The sequence below is a fragment of the Chrysemys picta genome, chromosome 11 (genome assembly GCF_011386835.1).
Source record: "Chrysemys picta bellii isolate R12L10 chromosome 11, ASM1138683v2, whole genome shotgun sequence".
NCBI lineage: Eukaryota > Metazoa > Chordata > Testudines > Emydidae > Chrysemys > Chrysemys picta.
Genome location: NC_088801.1, coordinates 9,311,389 through 9,332,122, shown reverse-complemented (window position 1 = coordinate 9,332,122; position 20,734 = coordinate 9,311,389). Strand labels below are relative to the sequence as shown.

General features: G+C 43.5%; 1 protein-coding gene across 8 annotated transcripts in view; it reads right to left on the bottom strand.

The window, feature by feature from the left end:
• The window catches only part of GLI2 (GLI family zinc finger 2), a 242,941-nt gene that overhangs the window by 20,931 nt on the left and 201,276 nt on the right, over nt 1-20,734 (bottom strand). For 7 of the 8 annotated variants that reach the window (XM_008167768.4, XM_008167769.4, XM_024104791.3 and 4 more), the window contains 4 exons: nt 16,588-16,789; nt 14,070-14,283; nt 10,896-11,009; nt 3,326-3,457 (listed from right to left, as the gene is read on the bottom strand). In XM_008167768.4, coding sequence (XP_008165990.2) covers nt 3,326-3,457; nt 10,896-11,009; nt 14,070-14,283; nt 16,588-16,789 — 662 coding nt within the window. Of the gene's footprint in view, nt 1-3,325; nt 3,458-10,895; nt 11,010-14,069; nt 14,284-15,347; nt 15,407-16,587; nt 16,790-20,734 lie in introns of all 8 variants that reach the window. The other variant, XM_042843067.2, reaches the window with a different exon arrangement.

Here is a 20,734-nt window from a genome sequence, read left to right as displayed (position 1 = left end):
CGTTTTTTCAGCCATCCCCCATCCCTCCCAAGGTCAGGCATGCAGATCCTGCCTTCGCTTGCCACTGAGATCAGTGGATTTGATGGGCTGTGAGACGTAGCAGCATGGGGAAACAAATGCTCATTAAAACAGAATAACTTGCCCGCTCAATCACAGCAAGGTATGGCTACCTGGGCAGAAAGAGAATTTAGCAACCTTGAGAATAAACTCAGGGTTTTGTTCATGCCAATCACAGAGCACGTTAAACTATGGACTAAAAGTGCAATAGGCTAAAACACTGCAGCTTGCTCACATTGAAAAACTAGCCTGCCGTACATGGTATAATACAGAATAGAGGGTGACTAGCCCTCTGAAGATGTGTAAGGGCCTTAACACCACCATTGTTCCAAAATCTCAGTCTTTGTGGCACTGAGACACCCTGGAGATCGGCGTGGTAGAAATGGCAACGGACAGATCATGCTCAAGGGCATATTGTATAGTGGGAGGAATGGGGTGACGATGAGCCAAACTCACAGGAGGTTGCAGCATTCAGAATTGGCTTAGGAGTAACAGCCGTGTTAGTCTGTATCCGCAAAAAGAAGAACAGGAGTACTTGTGGCACCTTAGAGACTAAGGTGAGACAAATGCTCTAATAAATTTGTTAGTCTTTAAGGTGCCACAAGTACTCCTGTTCTTCTTTTTGTAGAATTGGCTTAGGTTTCCTCTAGGGTTTGAAGCTGAAATTTAAGATTAATCATGTCTAAGATTCTGATTCTGTGGCCCTAAACTCTTACAAATTGTTTTCCTAGAACTTCAGCCCAGGTGGCAGAAGTATGGTGAGATCAGTTCTTCTGGTGAGATCTCTGGAGGCACTGGGCCACCTGCAGACCAGACCTGAATGACAGGCCACTAGGCCCCTGTTGCTCTGAAAATCTGACCTGGAATTAAAACTATGGAGGGGCCAGATTAGGGGATTTTAGTCAGTTTGCCCTTCCTGCCCAATTTAGCTTTGAAGTGTTAGTTTCGGCTTCTCTCTGCTGATGAGTGAAACATTCAAAGCAGGGAGCAATGGAGTTGCCGCAAAATTGTGTGTACTCTGGCGCCACCCCACGCAGATGCTGCTCACACAAGCAGCACGTTGGCTCACTGTGTGCTAACTAGCCCTTACGGGCCCCGGTACTTCCATCTGTGCATGCAAACATGTATTTCCAGGCACAGTGGGAAGCCATCCTTTGGGAAGTTGGCTCAATACATCTACATGTGAATTTCATTTGTGTGTGTATTTTGGGCAACAAATCCACAGCTCCTTGAACTGCTGGCAATAATTACATCAAAGTAGTGTCAGTTTCTAAAACCTTCTAAAATGAGGAAATTATTGTATATTTTTTCCAATATTTTCTTTTTGGTTTATTTAGAAATAAATGATGCTGAACTGCAGGGATCTGTCTTGCTCTGGGATGAGCTACAGGGCTTTCCCTACAACTAGGAGAAAAAAATACTGCTTGACAAATGTGGAAACACACCCCCATGCAGCTATGGGGGAGGAGGAGTAGCTCAGTGGTTTGAGCATTGGCCTGCTAAACCTAGGGTTGTGAGTTCAATCCTTGAGGGGGCAAAAATCTGTTTGGGGATTGGCCCTGCTTTGAGCAGGGGGTTGGACTAGATGACCTCCTCAGGTCCCTGCTATTCTATGATTATGGATTACTGAACAGTGATGGGATACAGGATTGTGAGATTTATTACAACAATAAAGGGACATACCTGTGCCCACTTCTCAAATGCACCTGACTCATTCCACACCCAAAATTATTTCCAACTCAAACATATTCAGCACTAACTACACTGAATGACTGACCTCAAGTGCCTGTTAAAGTCAGCTGGATTTTGTCTTTGATTTATGATTTGGCATTTGCTCTCCTTAGCTTAAATCGTAAGCTCTCTGGGGCTCGGACTGTATTTTCATGATGTGTGTGTAAGAGTGCCTAGTGCAATCTGGCCCACATCACTGAGTGGTGGCCTCCGAGCACTCTCCCTGAATAAACAGGATAAACTACGAAACAATAGATTAATAAATAGTAGTCATGAGAGAGGTTGTGAAAATCTCTCTTTTCAAGAAACAGATCTGTTATCATTTCGAACGTCTTACCCCCTCTAGTCTTGTGCTGTGTGGCCTTCACCCCGAGTCATTGAATCACATTGTAAAAGCTATTTTGCATGTAGCTGGCCCTTGGGAGATTGACAGCCAGTCCAGAAAAAGGCCGATAGAACAGGAAAAGCAGAGCTGCATGAGGCTTTTGAATGAAATTTGCTCAGCGGAGGATTTTGTTACATACTCAGAACTCAGGCCAGTGAGGATGAGGCTGGTGAATTTTCAGTCAACCTGAGCTGGCTTTAGAATGAGCCAGGTTCAAGTTACAGATTGGAATGGAGATTGTGGCTAAAGCGGCAGTGGGAGGGTTAATTGCAAAACTGGCTTGATTTTGTTGATAGTCACTTCTTGTTTTGGGGATTTGTCAGCGTCAGAGAGAAACTGAGGGGTGTGAATCAAAACACAAAATAGGTTCCCCCTAATGCAGAAATTAGTTATTTTTGGAGATCAGATAACTGACTCACTTTGCGGAGCCTTCAAAGAATGGCTCTGGGATTGGTAACACCACCATCAGCCGTGGTTTTGGTTTTTATTTTTATATGAGACAACTCTACATTTTAGGCCACAAATCCGGTGGCTCCTTGCACAGAAGCTGACTTTCGGTTTGGGTGTTCCACCCCGGCTCTGCCCTGAGGCCCTGCTCCCGCTCTGGCCGCTTTCCCTGAGACCCCCCCACCCACCTGCCACTCGCTCCTGTCGGCCCCCTCCCTCTGAGCCCCCCCTCATCGGTCCCTCCTCTTTGCCCTCCCTCGTCTGAGCGCCTCCTGCCAGTCACTTGCTGATTGGCGGTCAGCTCCAAAGGTGCTGAACAACTGATTGACAGCCAGCCCAGGGGCCAGAACCACAGTGGTTGGGCTATGCAGGTGCTTTGTGTCCAACTGCCCATTATAGGGGAGGAGATTCATCCCCCCCAGCAGCCATATAAGATCCCCTACACACAGCCCTTTTATTGGGCTTTGCAAGGGGAACCAGCATTACACCCTCAGCAGCTGAAACATAAGACTATCAAATGATCTAAGCTAAACTCTTCAAGGAATTGTGAGCTGATCTTGCAGTGTTTGCACACTGTACCTCTAATTTGCACCGTTAGTGGCTCCCAGAGTGAGCTCCTGCTGTACCGCATCTTGTGATGAAAAGTGACGACAAATGCACAGAAATCCAAATTTATTGCCGGGGTTTCTTTCCAACATTACTCACATGGACGAGCTGCTCCTGAGTGTCATATTCCTTTATGCACCCTTCCCAGTGACAATTTGTCTCATAAATAACGTCGGGCTCCTGTTTACATTCATCCTTATCCAGATCTTCTTTCAGGTCTGTCAGATGCTCCTGTAACACACAGTATATTATATAAAGTGAGTTTGGTTCATCTGAATTCCTCAGTCCCTCATAGATTACAGGGCAGGTATTAATTGATCATAAAGGAAAGGACAACTCATTATAACAATGCAACATTCTTGATTATCATGAAATACTGAGTTAAAACGGGTCTTGCAGTTACGGATCTGCCTGAGGAAATCATCGCTAGTGACAGGCCAGTCTTAAAATGTTTGGGGGTCTGATTTAGATAAACACCCACATCTTTGGATTCCCACCAGCTAAATCAGATATAGCATGAGGAAAGACTCTAGAGTCCATCATATTTATACACCCACAATTACTTTAGGGTAATACTATTATCCATATTTTACAGAAAGGATACAGGGGCACAGAGAGACTAAGAGATTCACCACAGTAAGTCTCAAGGAAGAGCAAGGAATTGAACTAAGGCCATCTGAGTCCCAGGTGAGCACCCTAAGCACTGGACCATCCTTTCTCTCTTGTGAATAGCTTGTTTCTTTTGCTACCTGGGCTTTATCTGGATGGAATAAGAAACTGGAAGGGGGAAATAGCCACTGAATCTTTTAAAACTATTTAAACAGTTTGGTTGAGTCTTCTTTTATCCACACACATCTGTCCTTCCTCTACAGTGATAGGTAATTATAATAATACTTAGCATTTATACAATGGTTTACATCCTTAGAGCACTTTACAGGCATGAACTAATTAATCCTCAAAACACTCCTGCGAGGTAGGCAAATATTCATATACCCATTTTATCAAAGGAGAAACTGAGGCAGAGCATTTAAGTAACTTGACCAGACCATACATTGAGTCAATGTCAGAGTAGAACTCAGGAACGTCTGGCTTCTACTCCATGCTTAGTCCACTAGCATGATACAGCCAACTGAGCCTCCAGTTAGAAACCTTCCAAGTTCTAATCCTGACGTCTTGTCAAGTTGCTTAAACTGTTCTGTGCCTCAGTTTCCCCATCTGAAAATGAGGGAAATTAAATTTTCTATCTTTCTGCAGTATTACCTGGATTGAATAGTTAAAGTTTGCAAAGTGATTTGAACATCTACAGCACTATGTAAATGCAAATTATTATAATTAAGGTGTAATGATGATTTAGCGCACAGGCCTTGTAGCAGCCATGTGTATCGCACTCATTTCCAGCACGACACAGAGTGGTGGTACGCAGTCTGTTTTCATTGGAACGTGACAATCAGAAGCAACTATTTACCAGGGAACATAATGCTACGCAGAGGTTCTCAAACTAAATTGCACCACATCCCAATTCTGACAACAAAAAGGGCTATATGACCCCAGGAGGGGGGCCGAAGCTTCAGCCTGCCTGAGCTCTGCCGCCCCGGGTGGGAAGGCTGAGGCCAAAGCCCGAGCCCCAATGTGTAGGGCTGAAGCTCTTGAGCTTTAGCTTCGGCCCTGCGCAGTGGGTCTTGGACTTCGGCTTCGGTCTAAGCCAGCCCTGGCAACCCCATTAAAATGGGGTTGTGACCCACTTTGGGGTCTTGACCCACAGTTTGAGAACCACCGTGCTACAGGAAACTACAGTACCAGGAGTTACCTCTCATTGGCTTCGGTGGAGCAGGCTGTATGGGCTTGGGGCATGTGTGTATATATGCTAAGTCAGGCAGACAGGCAGGCCATGTTTCATTTGGTCTTATCTTTGCAGCACTTAACATCAGCAAACCATGTTCACCGGGACAAAGAGTGCAACAGAAACTTGCCACAAAGATCCTCATCCTTTGGAATTTCATAAATTCACAGAATCCAAGGCCAGAAGGGACCATCATGATCATCTAGTCTGACCTCCTGTATAACCCAGGCCACAGAATGTTCCCAAAATAATTCTTAGAGCATTCAGCCAGAGCGAGTTAAGTGTGAGCCTCAAACCCCCCAAGCTACAGGTGCTTTTTATCCCAAAGGAGAGTTTTTGTATGTGGTTTAAATCAAGCATGGATCTGACCCAGGGATCGGCAACCTTTGGCATGCGGCTCGCCAGGGTAAGCCCCCTGGTGGGCCGGGCCGGTTTGTTTACCTGCTGCGTCCGCAGGTTCGGCCGATCACGGCTCCCAGTGGCCGCGGTTCGCCGCTCCAGGCCAATGGGGGGGCAGGAGGCAGCGCGGGCCGAGGGATGTGCTGGCCGCCACTTCCTGCCGCCCCCATTGGCCTGGAGCGGCGAACCGTGGCCACTGGGAGCCGCGATCTGCCAAACCTGCGGACGCGGCAAGTAAACAAACCGGCCTGGTCGCCAGAGTGCTTACCCTGGTGAGCTGCGTGCCAAAGGTTGCCAATCCCTGACCTGACCCAACCCCCTAAAACCAAACCCACCAGTCCTTAGGCTGCGTGGCTGGGGCCCATCTCTAGCTGAAATGAGCCTGCTGCACAGATCTCAGCCCTGCAGAAAGTTGTCACAGACAAGAAGAAACAGAAGGGTTGAATGTAACTGGTTCAGACTGAAACCAAAGCCAGCAGCTTCTAATTACTTCTGGTCAGGTAAAAAAAAAAGTCCTTTTCACACTTCTCTGCACTTTCTAGCATAGAAAGAGTGAAGAGCCGCAAAACTAATTGGAGGGGACAAAGAAGCAAATCTACAGTCAGACCCTGTTTGAATAGGGAGGAACAAACATTCAACAATGTAAGTAGGGAAGGGAAAGCTGATGGGCATCAAAAAGCTTAATCCTGCAGCTCCCCACATATGCGCCGGCGTTCAGGGAGAGTCAAACCGGCAACAGAATGGCAGGACTGGGCCCTTTGCATTATAGAGTTAAATCAAAGGGAGAGGCCAAATGCTGAAGTCCTTACTGCAAAGAACGACAGGGCTTTGGCCTAACAATTTAGTAAAGATGTTGGGAATTTGCCCTAGATGTTTAGCAAAGGAGAAGCTTCCCATCAGGATACATTGGAATTTAACAGCCTTATAATGTAGCGGGCTCTTTGGTACCAGAGTTTCATAACAGGGTAACATTTAAAAGGCATGTCAAGTAGGGCATTGGCCTTTGCACAGGAATGGAGTTTACTCAATAATGAATTAGATTGTTATGATCCCACATCAACAGGTTTACATGGGGAAGGAGATTACCATAGGGGGCAGTGTGCCTTTTTACTGCCCGGCCTTACATACTTACAAGTGTTTAGTACTGAGATTTGGAAATAAACAAACCATCTATTTTACTATTTTCGTTCTAATGTTTAGTGTAAAGTGAAGCCTCTTAGTAAGGGCAACTGCTGGCTTTTTGGGTTTTGGGCATTGTAATAAGTGTTTGCCGGATACAGATTCTAATATGTAGTTTAACTCAACACCAGTGCTAAAACCCAGCTAAAGCAGCATTCAAACCAGCGAATGTGGCAACAAAGAGATGTCGTCCGCAGACTGCTGCCATATGCAGACATGAACTGGGATGGGGGCATGGATCGGCGATCATGTCGTGCTCCCCATCAGTACTTGGCCTGGGCCAGGGAAGCTAACAATCCACCCAGCAGACCAAAGTCCTGGTCACGTGCCACCTGAGGCAGGTTGTGCAGATGCTAAGATGACGAATGGGGAGTTCCTAATGGTTAAAAGAAGGGTATTACTCAAATGAGGTCGGTAATTACAGACAGCTCTAACTCCCACTGTTGCAAGATTAAATGGAGGGCAAATTGAATAGTTGTCCCATTTAGATCTTAAAGAACAGCCTGGGATATTCATGAAAGCTGGGATTTTTAACTGGACCTAAGGGAGTTAGGTGCCCATATCCCACTCAATTTCAGTGAGAGCTGGGTGCCTAATTCCCTCATGCTCATTTGGAAATCCCAGCCTGAAAGAAGATCAGTTCAATATGATGGAACAAGGCCTGGAAGATTGTTACAATTATTAGAATTACAGTAGCAACTAGGGGCACCAACTCAAATCAGGGCCCCACTGTGTTAGGCGCTGTACAAATATAGAAACTATCCTTGCCTTGGAGAGTTTGCTATCTAAGTAGACAAGACAGACTAAGGACTTAGCTACATGGGGAAATTTACCAGCATAATTATACTACTACGGTTATTCCAGAATGAGTAGTTATGTGTGGAGTTATAATGCTATAACTACAGTGGTAAAATTATAATTGTAACTTTCCCCATGTAGGCAAGCCCTAAAGGTGGGAGGGGAGCAAAGAGGTGAAGTGACTTGATCAAGGTCACCCAGCAGCTCAGTGGCAGAGTTGGGAACAGCACTCAGGTCTTCTGATTCCCACTCTAGTGCCCTATTCACTGAACAATACTAAGGAAAAAGCATGATTTTACTGGAGACCAATGCATACTCATTTGAAAAGGGAGGATATGCTGCAACCTTACACTGTTATATTAATGTCAAGCTTCTTGTCCTCATTGTTAAAGCTCCTCATGTCTCTGCCACTTCTCACTTATTGACCAGTATCACATTGCCTCCATCCCCTGTGCTGCACCACCAAGTCCATCTTTGAACCCTTCTTTATCCAGTGTTCCCATGCTGCTATAGCAGTTTCTTCCCCCTTATCCCTTCAGCATGGAACACCCCGCCTGAAGGGACCATCAGGCCACCACCCTCTCCTCTTTCAAACCTTTTCTCAAGCCCCACTGGAGTGTTGTGATGACTAACTAGTTAATGCTTGTACAGAGCTTGGAAGGTGAGAAGTGCTACATAAAAGATCAAGTATTATTATTAAAGCAGCTGTCATGATATCACATGCCAGGTGTGACTTTTATGTACATTTTTTACAACTCACGCATGGAGAGATTTGTTCTAATTAGCCCCTGATTGTTCTTTGGAAAAGGCTGCTCTGATAACAGAAAATTGCTGCAAGTTACAGAACAATTTCTGAGAGGGAGGTAGAATCTTTATCAGAGGCCTGTACAAAATCAGAGATGGAAAAGTCTTAGGACTTTCAGAGGTGCTGAATACCTAAAGTTCCCATTAACTTCAGCTGGAGTTGTGGGTAGAGCTAGTCAGGAATTTTCTGTCTAAATGTCCCCTGTACGCCCCCCTCGCCCCAAGTCCCCGTCGGAAATGCAGTTTCTGACAAATGCAGTTTTTGCTGAAATTTTTTGATTTTCTATCAGGAAAACGGAAATGAATTATTTCGGTTCAGGTTGGGTCGACTCAAATCAAAATATTTCAGTTTCTCCACCTGAATCTAAACATTTCATTTTGGGTCAGTCAGACATTAATCTGTGACTGACTGAACTGCCATGGCATCTCATGCCCCCATTCTCATCTATGAGCTGGGCTCCTTGACTGGACTACATCTCCCACACTGCACTGCTGCTTTCCCTGTGGTTGAACCACTTAGGACATTATGGGAGTGCTAGGATTGCCGTGCATGATGGGGAGTCTGGCCCATGGTGGGGATGATGGGGCGTGAGGCACCCACCAGAGCAGCTCAAGTAGACGCTGGCCAATGTTGAATTGAAACAAAATGCAACATTTCCAAATCAACATATAGTGGATAGACTCGAGCTCAATCTATTTAGCTTAACAAAGAGAAGATTAAGGGGTGACTTGATTATAGTCTGTGTGTATCTAGATGGGGAACAAATATTTAATAGAGGGCTCTTCAGTGTAGTGGAGAAAGGTAAAACATGATCCAATGGTTGGAAGTTGAAGATAGACAAATTCTCACTGGAAATAAGACATATTTTTAATGGTGAGAGTAATTAACAACTGAAACAACCATGGGTTGTGGTGGCGTCATGGAATTTTTAAATCAAAACTGGATGTTCTTCTAAAAGATCTGCTCTAGGAATTATTTGGAGGAAGTTCTATGGTCTGGGTTATAAAGCAGAACAGACTAGATGATCACAGTGATCCCTTCTGGCCTTGGAATCTATGAACTTTTCATTCTGCCCCCCCCCCCCCCCCCCAATGCAATTTTTGATTTGGATTGGGTTAACAATCAATGTCAACATATCAGCATTGCCTTCAGGATGGAAGTTCCAGTCTTCCAGGAGTTCTAGTTGTGAGTGCTCAGACCTGCTGAAAAACAGGTCCCTTTTCTACTGAGTCATCTAAGTCTATTCCTTCTGCCAAGGCAAGATTGCCCCCTACAGGGTATTTCCAATACTTTGTCCAATCAATTTTTTAAATGCTTCAAGCCATGGAGCCTACACTTCTCTTGGGAGCCTGAGCCACAGATCTCCTCATTAGGAACGGTTTCCAAATACCTAGCCTACATTTTTTTTTGTTAATTTCATCTAATTACTGCTAATTAAATCTCCTTGTATCACTCTACATAATTCCTCTCTTTTTTGGGTACTTACTTCATTCACAAGACACTGTGAGTCAGATAATAAGAAAAATAAACGTACACAGTTGCATTGGTATTCCCCCTGATTCTGTAAATGTGATCACTGGTATTGGGCATGCACCTCTCAAAATCTGTATGTAATTAAAGAAGGATGGTGCCAGTAAATGTGCAGTAGTCTCTCCCAGGGCTCATCCGATACATATGCTTGGGAAGGCAGGAAATTTCTTTCAGATCTCTTTTTCGTTTACTACAAGAAATAAATATGCGGCCTTATTAGCCTGGGGGGTGGCCAGATTGGTTTTTTAGGTCGTGTGCTTTCTGCTGTTGTGTGTTGTTGCACTCCTAAACTCAAAGCTCAAGAGAGATGCCTCTTTGCCCTAATCGTGCTGACTACAGCATGTTTATCTTTCCCTGATATGCTATCTTCATCAATTTTACCAGCCCCCAGATGATTGCACAAGTTGCTGTCCCCATGCATCATGCTGAAACCTGCGTCTGAACCAGTGCAGAAAGAGGAATTTGTCATGAACTCTTCTGTTCGCTTGACAATAACACAGCGTAATATTTCATGAAAATGAAGTGCCCAGAGCACTCCTGATAGTTTACAGGTGTGATAAAGGACAGTCAGATGGATATTGTCAGCCATTAAACAGTTTGCAATAGCAGAGCTCTGAAAAGAAAACAAAGGTCTGTGGGCCCTTCTCAGTGTCAAATGTTGTGACAGTGATGTAAAGAATGATGCTATGAGCAATTCTATACTCAGGAGAGAAGAAGCCCTTTCTGAGAGTTTTCTACCTACATGCAAGACTTCCTCGTAATCTATGTTTGCTTTGAGGCATCAATATTGCTTGCTTTGCACTGTAGAAGGGTCAAGCATAATTTTTATAAGTTACCAGGACTCAAATAGTCCATCCTTCTCTCTTTCTTTCTGGGCAATTGCACCAGGAATCCAACTCCCACAAACCCATATAATGCTTCCCTCAATCAATCACAGAAACCCTGCTCCTGTACCTTGTTGGGGCTCTTTATTTGAGATCAGCTCAGTTGCCTTGCAAACTTTGATGCCTCATTACAAATTGCAGAGAAACATGAAGTGAATATTGTTCCCAAAGACAATGCAGACCCATCAGCGCACTGCATCAGGCTGACAAGACAATATGTACCAAGAGGGTTACCTGTGTGGCTGGGGAGGCTGGTGGCATACCCTCAACTTCAGTCTTGACTTTGCTGCGCTTGTGAATTACTGGATTGACTGTGCTGCTCACGGCTGACTCACTGCTCTGCTTGTTCTAGGAAAGAAAAATTGGGGGTGATGTGGCATTAGGGTTTGAAGAAACAATGATGCAATACAGCCTCATAACATCATGACCAGTTTATGGCAAACTGGTACGGAAAAAGAACTGGGCTGGTTATCAGGGCCACCTGCCCAGGACACAGATCTAGTGCTGGATGTCTACACTGGGTGAATTTTACCCATTTGGAGTGTGCACAGAGAGAGGGAAAAAATAAAGGAAAGAGGGAAGGCCTGAAAAAAGCAGTTGGGCATATTTACTGATGCCATTCCCCTCTCAGCCACTGCTTCAGTTTCAGAACTATCTAGACCCTGTCAAATTTAGCCAATTGTTGATTAACGCCCACACTGCCACCCCTCCACCCCAAGAACAAGCCATGGTTTATTTCTCGAAACAAGATGAAATAACATGGTAAGAAACCAAATAGCGTCTATATTCTGCTTTCATGTGGTGTTTTCTTTATACTGTGTGTGTACATGAGAGGGTGTACACACTTGGCTGTGCGCCAGAAAAAAATAAGAGAGGCTACAAGAGAAAAAGCACAATGTGACACACACAAAAACAACAGTCAATGAAATTAGAATACACCTCTACCCCGATACAACGCGGCCCGATATAACACGAATTCGGCTATAACGCGGTAAAGCAGCGCTCCGGGGGGGCTGGGCTGCGCGCTCCGGTGGATCAAAGCAAGTTCGATATAACGCGGTTTCACCTATAACACAGTAAGATTTTTTGGCTCCCGAGGACAGCGTTATATCGGGGTAGAGGTGTATTAAAACTGTAATGACATTGCTGTTAATTACTCAAGAGCCGTACAGTATTTATGTAAACGGACACTCCACTTCCACCACCTACATTCATTTTGGAACTCAATTTGTTAGGAATGAAATAAAGCAGAAGAAAACAAAACCAGTCAAATAACCCTTCAATAACAAACCAGAGTGTGCAGTCCAGCACCCATGACATACTCTAGAATAATAAACCAATCTGGACAGTCTACTCCAGAACAATAAAATACAATAACAAACTGAAATGGGTATGTAATGGAGTGAAATAATTATTTTGGTAGTGACACAATAGTAATTTAAATTTCCAAGTACTGAGAGTAAGAAGCGAAAATTATTAAAAATATGCCATGTGTACTCACTAATATTCACCTGGTGTGTGTACTCAAAGTATACATATGTTTGGTGCCTGTGCATACAATGTGTATGGCTGATTATGAAAATTGGGCCCACAAGTTTATAAAATGGACAATAAAATCAATACAATTTACACTCAGACCAAGAGCCCATTTCACAAATGTCTTCCCAATGTCATTTGAAAAGTGTGTGGGGGGGTGGTGGTGGTAAAAATTCCTCTAGGCTGGATTTCTAAAATGAAAACCAGCCCCTTCTTTAGCACAAAAGGGAAACTGGGATCTGATGTGACCACCGGTCCTAAGATGCTTTGCTTTCCGTGTCTTAGCAAACACAGTGAGGGAAAGAATATGGTGGTTTTAAAAACATCTGCATGATTTACAACATTAGCAGAGGAGCAGGTAAAATAAAGGAAAAGCAGATTGGTGAAAAACCTACTTCAATTTGATTCACTGCTGTTAGACTCCAATATAGCAAAGCGCTTAAGCATGTGCTTATGTCCCTTTAACTTTAATGGAACCTAAGAACTTAAGTGTTTCGCTAATAGGAATAGACTTATACATACGGCAAAGTGCTTTGCTGAATAAAGGCCCTAGAGGGTCATAATATGTTATTTGCAAATATGCATATGGCTGCTTCACAGTCACAAAAATGCTTTGTAGTTACATCTGATGTTTGCTGTTTGCTATTTGTCACTCTCCTGTTGAAAAGTTTCATCATCCAGTCAGGGAGTAGAAAATATAACAGGGATCTCAAACTCAAATCACCACGAGGGCCACATGAGGACTAGTGCATTGGCCCAAGGGCTGCATCACTGAAACCTTTTCATACAATGATACAAAAATATAGTCAAAAATGGGGAAAAAATGAAGAGTAATATAGTATGCTATTAAAAGCCAATGTATTAACTTTTTAAAAACTGTAATGCAAAGAGGGGTTTTAATAAAATATAAACACTCAGTAATGCATCTCACTCAAATAACAAAACACGCATTTACTTTTAGAATTATTTCAGTTAAAGCCCCCCCTACCCCCGCCCCCACTTCACCCCTTCCATGAGGCCCCACCCCACCCCACCTATTCCCACCCCTTCCTCACCCCCCATTCCAACCCCTTCCCCAAAGTCCCCGCCCCAACTCCGCCCCTTCCCTGCCCCTATTCCAACCCCTTCCCCAAATCCCTACCTCTTCTCCGCCTCCTCCCGTGAGCGTGCTGTGTCCCTGCTCCTTCTGCTCCCTCCTGGAAAGTCCTAAGCGCCGTCAAACAGCTGTTTGGCGGTGGGACACGCTGGGTTGTAGGTGGAGGAGCGGGGATGCGGCATGCTCAGGGGGGGGGGAGGGAGGGTTTGGGGAGCTTGGCTGCCAGTGGAGTCAGCACCTATGGCGGGTCGCAGGAAATAACTCCGCGGGCCGCATGTTTGAGACCCCTGAAACATAACATGACCAATCACATGAATAACAGAGTCACCATGCACATTATGGGTGAAAGCCTGGCCCTACTGAAATCAATGGGAGTTTTGCCATCAATGGGGCCAAGTTTCCCCCAAGTGGTCTACTTGTTGTAACCCATCCATGAGTCTTTGCTCCCCCCTAGACCACATTTATAGAATGATGAGACTGCTCGATACCCTGGATGGGACACCTACCGCTTGCACTGATGAACACTGGATACATGAGCAGAATGGCCTGATAACTTAAACCAAGAAAAATTCTGAATGCATTTAATTTTTGCTCAGATTTTCAGATGTGCTGACCACCCACAACTCTAACTAAAGTCAATGAGAGCTGCAGATGCGCAGAACCTCTGAAAATTAGGCCTTATTTGATCAGCTCTAATGGATACGCTTTTTCAAAAGCAGCTAAATTTCACTGCTTGGCTGTATTAAACACATCACATTATCTGAGCTGGCTCCTACCTGGTTAGAGTCAGAGATGCAGCTGCTGTTATTACTGATCTGAGCGGGAGCTGGGTTGACAGAGATAACTGCCATGTGTTGTCGTGGAGGGAACGTGGGGGATGGCTGGATCAAAGGTGGCGTATGTCCAAATGCTGAGCTCAAGCCTCTCTGTTGACTCAGGATCTGCTGGTAAGTCACTGGGTTGATGGGATGGGGGAAGCTGAATGCTGGACTGCAATAAATATACAAATAGAGGAGGAAAAATTACCAGGAGAAGTTATTTTAAAAAATGAATTAAATCCTTGGCTAGTGATTGGAGTAAGGGTAGAACTTCCCGCTGATTATGGGAAAGAGGATAAAATAGGGAAACTAGATTTTCTTTAACCTTCCATGATATACACCATGGAATATTTTTTACACAGATAGTATTGGTCTCATCTATACTTTGGTATATTTATGGACCCCTTCTATTCACAAACAATACTGCTAGAGATTTCTTTTTGTAAGTTGTTTGAAAAGAGTGGATTACAATGGGGGAAAACCCCACACATCCTGCTTTGCACCAATGCAAGGTTTTTCCAGGTAGACCTCTTTTGCAACTTCCCAAGCTTGTGGCTACGCTACTCTTAATACAGAAGTGAAGTCACCTGGCTCTCAGGCACAAATTGAAGAGGGAACATTTAACAATCAATTTCACATAGTTAAAAAATATGAAATGTACCCTGCATTCAACTGAGCTGGACAATGGCTCATGGGACTACTAAAATATGTAACCCTTCTTCTGCAGGTCACTAGTTCAACCCCAGTTTAGATCGCTCATAGCCAGAAATCATTCCCATCTAATGGTTATTTGGTTACCAGTGTGGTTTCAGACCAGGATGTAGTAGACACGCCATAAAAATTACCATCAGAACTGCCAACTTTACTGGTAAGTGTTCTTCTAATTCCGCTGCTGTCAATCTGGCACTTTAGGGGCTGATCCAATGAACATTTATATACTTGTAACTTTACTCACAAGCAAAATTACCCACAGGCACAAGTGCTTGCAGGACTGGGCCTTAATTAGCAATATGTTCATGTTTTTATTTTAAATAATAAACTTGACTAGGCAATTAAGGCTGCTTCTATTCTAAACCAGTTAATGACAGCATGACCAAAAAGCAAAGGCCAAAGTCACTACCCTGTTAAAAAGCCCTTGTGGCAAAATAAATGTTAATGGTTAATGACATAATAAGAGCTGATGACAGGTTACTGTAGAGCAACTGTTCTATATAATGGAACCATCAGAAAACTCACTTTATGACATATGACCATCCCTCTGTGGTGAGATGCATTAATTTGCGTCACTGCTGCCACTGATGAAATTTTAAGTGGTTAAAAATAAAAAAAGTCAATCTGTACACAATTTATTAGCCGTTAAACTGTTTTCTATGTATGACACACACTTAAAATTCTTAAGATTTAACATATGCCTTGTAAAATACATATTAAATGGTTCTAAATTTATTATTATTATTGTGGTAATGCCTAGAGGCCACTAGTCAAGGATCAGGACCCCATTGTTCTAAGCAACGTACACAGGCTCAAACAGTTTACAGTTTAAGTATAAGACAAGAGACTGGAAGTGGATACAATAGATGGGGAGAACTCATGGGAACAGTGGGATGATAAGTATGATGAATAGTTAAAATCTTGAAGTTTCCTAAAGCTAGTACTTCAAAAATTTTACCTGACAAAGCAACTTTTCAATTAATGTCTAACTTTTTACTAACAATAAGATCAATCATTTTTTAGGAATGCATCGCTTCTATGAACTCTTACATTTCTTTCTAGGTGTCTAGAATGACATTATTAATAGGAAAAAAACCATACCTAACTTCTGAGTGGTAAAAATAATAATACTATAGTGTGAAACCTGCCTTAAGCAACCACTCGAGGAGCTGACAACATTTGTTCCTTTAAGGGAAGTGTTTTCTAATTAAGGATGGAACAGAATTTCACTCAAGAGCCTAGATTTTTAAAAATCAGTGTTTAAAGTTAGGCTCCTAAATCCACACAGGAATTAATTTTTTAAAATCTTGGCCAATACATTCGACGATACTTTGAGGTAGTCTTCTAAGATGTGAGATTTCCTAATAAGGCCAGTCAAACCATTCACAGCAAACATTTTAATAGATGAATTTAGCCTTTCTTCTGCTTGCAAAGAGGTCTGAACATATTATCAATAAAAATCTGGCAACCAATATTCCCTCCCAGTAAAAATATATACACTCTACAGTACCATCATATCCATCATTGCAGAAGAAACAGGCTAAATGTAGATTACCCTTCCACATGCATGAAATCAAAGAGAGGTTTCATTTTAATATACAATGCAGACCCAATGTACATTTTTGGAACAAGATTCCATACAATCCTAGAGGGCCAAAGCTTAAAAAGTTCTTTTTCTACAGCTTTAGTTCAGACAATGGAATAATTATATAGGCACATGATCAAAGAAACAAAGATCTAAATGGAGCTGCTCGAACTGCTTTACCTTATTGCCCCTGCAGATAAATGGCCGTAGGAACCACTAGCAGCGGAACTACTTCTGGAGTTATTAATATAAGCCACCAGGGAGTTCGGGGAGGTCCTGATCATTGTCTGAAGATCAATGCTGGCATCAGACAGCGGGGATATGGAGAGGGCTCGCTTTCTGCTTAATCTCGGAGTAACCCTTGGGCTTGAAAATCTTGACACTGTAGGAAAGAAAAAAAAAAGTGTGCCTAGTTAGACAAAAGTCAGGCACTACTCGGTTCAGTTTTTATAGGGAGAATAAATGAAAGCAGTTAACAGCACAGAACCTTGCCATGTAACGTTTATTTTAACGCTGGGAGTGGGATTTGACATGGGAACACATGGAAGAGTTGCGTGCGCACACACACACACACACTCACTCACTCACTCTGTGATTCACAGACACTACAGAAAAATTCTTTTTGTTGCCATGACAGTGATTCTTGTGGAAGAGAAGAAGCAGGACTCAGGTGCAATAATTATAATGGGGATTCTTGATTGAGGCAGCTGAACTCAGAGGCAGCCTTTGGTTTTGCCTGATTTTCTAGCTCTCAGGACGTCTGATTCCACCACACAGGCTCTTCTTGAGGCCCACATTCAGCAAGGAACATAAGCATGTGATTAACTTTAAGCATGTGAATAATCCCATTGAGGTTGATGGGGTAGCTTGCTGAATCAGGGCCAATAAGCCCTGAGCATGGATTATCACTTTCTCACTTGCACCACTTCTGCACTGACATAACTTCAGTGGCTTCACCAGTGCAAGGGAGAGAAGTGTCAGGCTACCACTTTCTTAAAAAAATAGGGCCCAATCATGCACATGCTCCGTGTAAGGGGCTTCTGGGGTCTGACTCAAAGTCCATTTAAATCAATGGGAGTCTTTCCATTGACTTGCATGGACTTTGGGTGAGGCCCTTGTTGCATTAGCAGTGACTGCAGGATCTGCTGTCTAATTTGGGGCAGTGGCAGTCTTCTTGCTGTGTGTTTGTACAGCTCCTAGCCCAGTGGGGACCTGGTCCATAACAGGGTTCCGAGGTGCTATACAATACACAGGACAAAGAACTAACATATCAATAACAGTAATACTTGTATTCATTCAGATGAAATGCCGATTGCTAGAGTTTTCACTAAATGAAGAGTCTGCAGGGTGAGTGACAAGCTGTTTACTCACTAGAGGAGCCTGGATAAACACGAGATTCCAAAGGGCCCATTTTTAATTACTTGTACCTAAAAATAATTAACAGATGTATTTATTCCTTCATTCTTTACTCACAGATAGATGCTGTAAGGTTGCAGAAGAAACACGGCATTCTTCTTTCCAAACGGAGTGGTTTTCAATGCCTGCTTTAAGGTCCCTGCTGCACAAAGTGATAACTATGGAACTACTTATTATTGGCACCTCCAAAATTATACGCCCCAAATTTTACATTAGAAGGGACTGCTTGACTCATAGGGATGATAATGGGACATGATGCCTTGTGCATCTCATCCCTAGTAGAGCTGGCTGGAATATGGGGGGAGGGGACAATCATGGATTTCACCCCTCCATTTTTCAACAACATTTAGAAATTTCTGACCAGCTCTGCTCACTAGTTCAGATCCAGATGAGGTGAGCATCAGTTAAAAAATGTTCCTATCTGACGATGGTTTGGGGCCATATGTTAAATGGGCTGGAGGCCTGATTCTTAGCAGAGGGGCATCTTTCTTACCAAAAAACCCCATCAAACTGGGCAACGGTTGGCACCCTTGTTGGCATTCTCAGAAGAGGGGCTCTACTGAATGAGAAAAGGGGGAGAGATGTAGAGAGCTTCTTGTGTTCATGTGAATACACTTGTAGATACCTGGGTGATGGGCAAGGTGTAAGAACCAAGAGTGATAGAAGTACAGCATGGGGATGGAGACTTGCACTGATCCCTAGATCCTCTCCAAGCTTAGGGGTGAATGTAGGGAAGCTGCTGGCCTTGCTTTCAGTCCTTGGAGGACAAAAAAAGAGCTTCAGTCTCTGGGACTGTCAATCAACACCTTGCACCAGCACTAAATTAACTTAAAATGAGAAAGGAAAAAGCCCCTGAAGATTACTCTGAACACGGTGATTTTCAATGACTTAGCAGTAAGAGAAGTGGACTGGAATAGCACCACATCAGAGCAGAAGTTGAATCTTAGAAATTGTGTATGTGCATTTGTCTAGGGGAGGGAAGGAAATGAAATGAGCACTAGCACAATGTTGAGCATCCAGTTAATGAAAGAGGTGAGACTCCAGGAGCCTAGAAAGTAAATTAAGAGTTTTAAGAGAATCTATTTGACAGCCCAAACACAAAGTGCAGGCTCTTACCCTCAGAGGGGACTGCCAGGACCTGGACCCTATTAACAACTGTCAGTCAATCAGGCATGAAGTCATTTCCACCTTACCTGGTTTTGGTTGTGGGAGTCTGAAATAAGTGGAGAGCTTATACTGGATTAATTTGGACTCTCCCAGCACTTAGGTGCATTAGTGATTGGAACATGTGACTTCGAAGGGCAAATTCTCCCCTGACTTACATCGTAAATCAATGGGGTCGCACAAGTTGTAGTCAGGGCAGAATTTGGGGCTGAGCTTTGTAAAATATTAGAGGATCAGATCCAAATGTTTGACTGAGGCCTATCTACATCTGGAACTGTTGGTCACGTTGAAAGTGGTGGGCGCAGCATATATACTGTGGTAGGTCACCTATTTTTCTAGGCTTTTATATTTAGAAGATGCCACTGCCGTGTAATCCAAAATGACTACCTGCTAGGCTCCTGTTAGCCTGCTAATAGGTCCATGTGACAAACCCAATCAGCATTCAGCACCTGCATTTCAAGCCCCTTTCCTCAGTAGGTGAGAGTGCAGCGCTACCAATTCTTTCTTTTCCAGCAGCTGTCTCTGCTGAGCCCCTACCTTGCAGGGGGCTTATGAGGATAAATACATTAAAGACTGTGAGGCACTCAGGAACTTATATGGCCCCCATTACCATAGCTGTAGTATCTAAGATAGACAGGCAGATGGTAAGGTCTCTTGTTTTTCCATACCTGCCTCTCCTTGGGGCTAGGGCATCAGTGGGGACCAATTACTATTTATGTAGTGCCAAATGTATGTTAGGCACTTTACAGACAAATACGAGGACAAGATCCCAGCCTTGCAGGCAACACATAGGTGAGGGGTGGTGAGATGGGATGTAACAAAAAGTGAGGGACAGAGCAGCAATGTAGCCAATGTGTCTTGCAGCTTCCTTGATGTGTGTTAGATCTTAACAGCTGGTCATTCATTAACCCTTCCTTGAGAGGTGTAGTAGGATTTCACTTCACTTAGTGCCCCTAACTGTTTTGTATTGGTGCACTCATATACATCACATCTCAGGATAAATGAATTTTAGGTTCACAACAACCCTCTGTGAGAAAAAAGCTCTGTGTTAACCCGTTTGAACAGTTAAGTCTACTATGGTGCTGCTATTCCTGATCTGATGAGAAGGTAAAAAATGAACTACACAAGCAGAGATTGGCTAGAACCAAAAAGTCAGAAGCAAAAATTGTCAAATTTGGATATGGAGCTCAAACATTGCAGATGGCCCTTAAAACTCGGGCCTGAACAGACATCCTGCATCCAAACAACCCCAAACTTTAGGAATGTTCCAATCTGGATTTAGATCAGAACCATGAGGCTGGGACCTATCTCTAACACAGAAATTTTTTTAAAATAGCTTATGTTAACTTTCTGGGTTTGGAGATAGGCCCCAGCCTCAAGGTTCGGATCTGGATCCAGACCAGAACATTCCTAAAGTTTGGGGTTGTTTTGATCCAAAGTTAGTTACTCCCATGTAGAAACTGGAGGCAGCATAGTCAAATGGCTGGGGCATTGGACTGAGACTCCTACTCCCAGCTCTGCCACTGAGCTGCTGTGTGACCTCCAGCAAGTCATTCAATGCCTCTGTTTCCTCTCACATCATTTGCCTTGTTTGTTTAGACTGTAAGTATTTTGGGGTAAGGATTGTCTGTTATTATGTGTTTGTACAGCACCTAGCACAATCGGGCTCTACTCTGAGTTGGGGCCTCTAGGTGCTACTCTACTACAAATTATATCTATCCAGATATAGATATTGTTTTCTGCATTT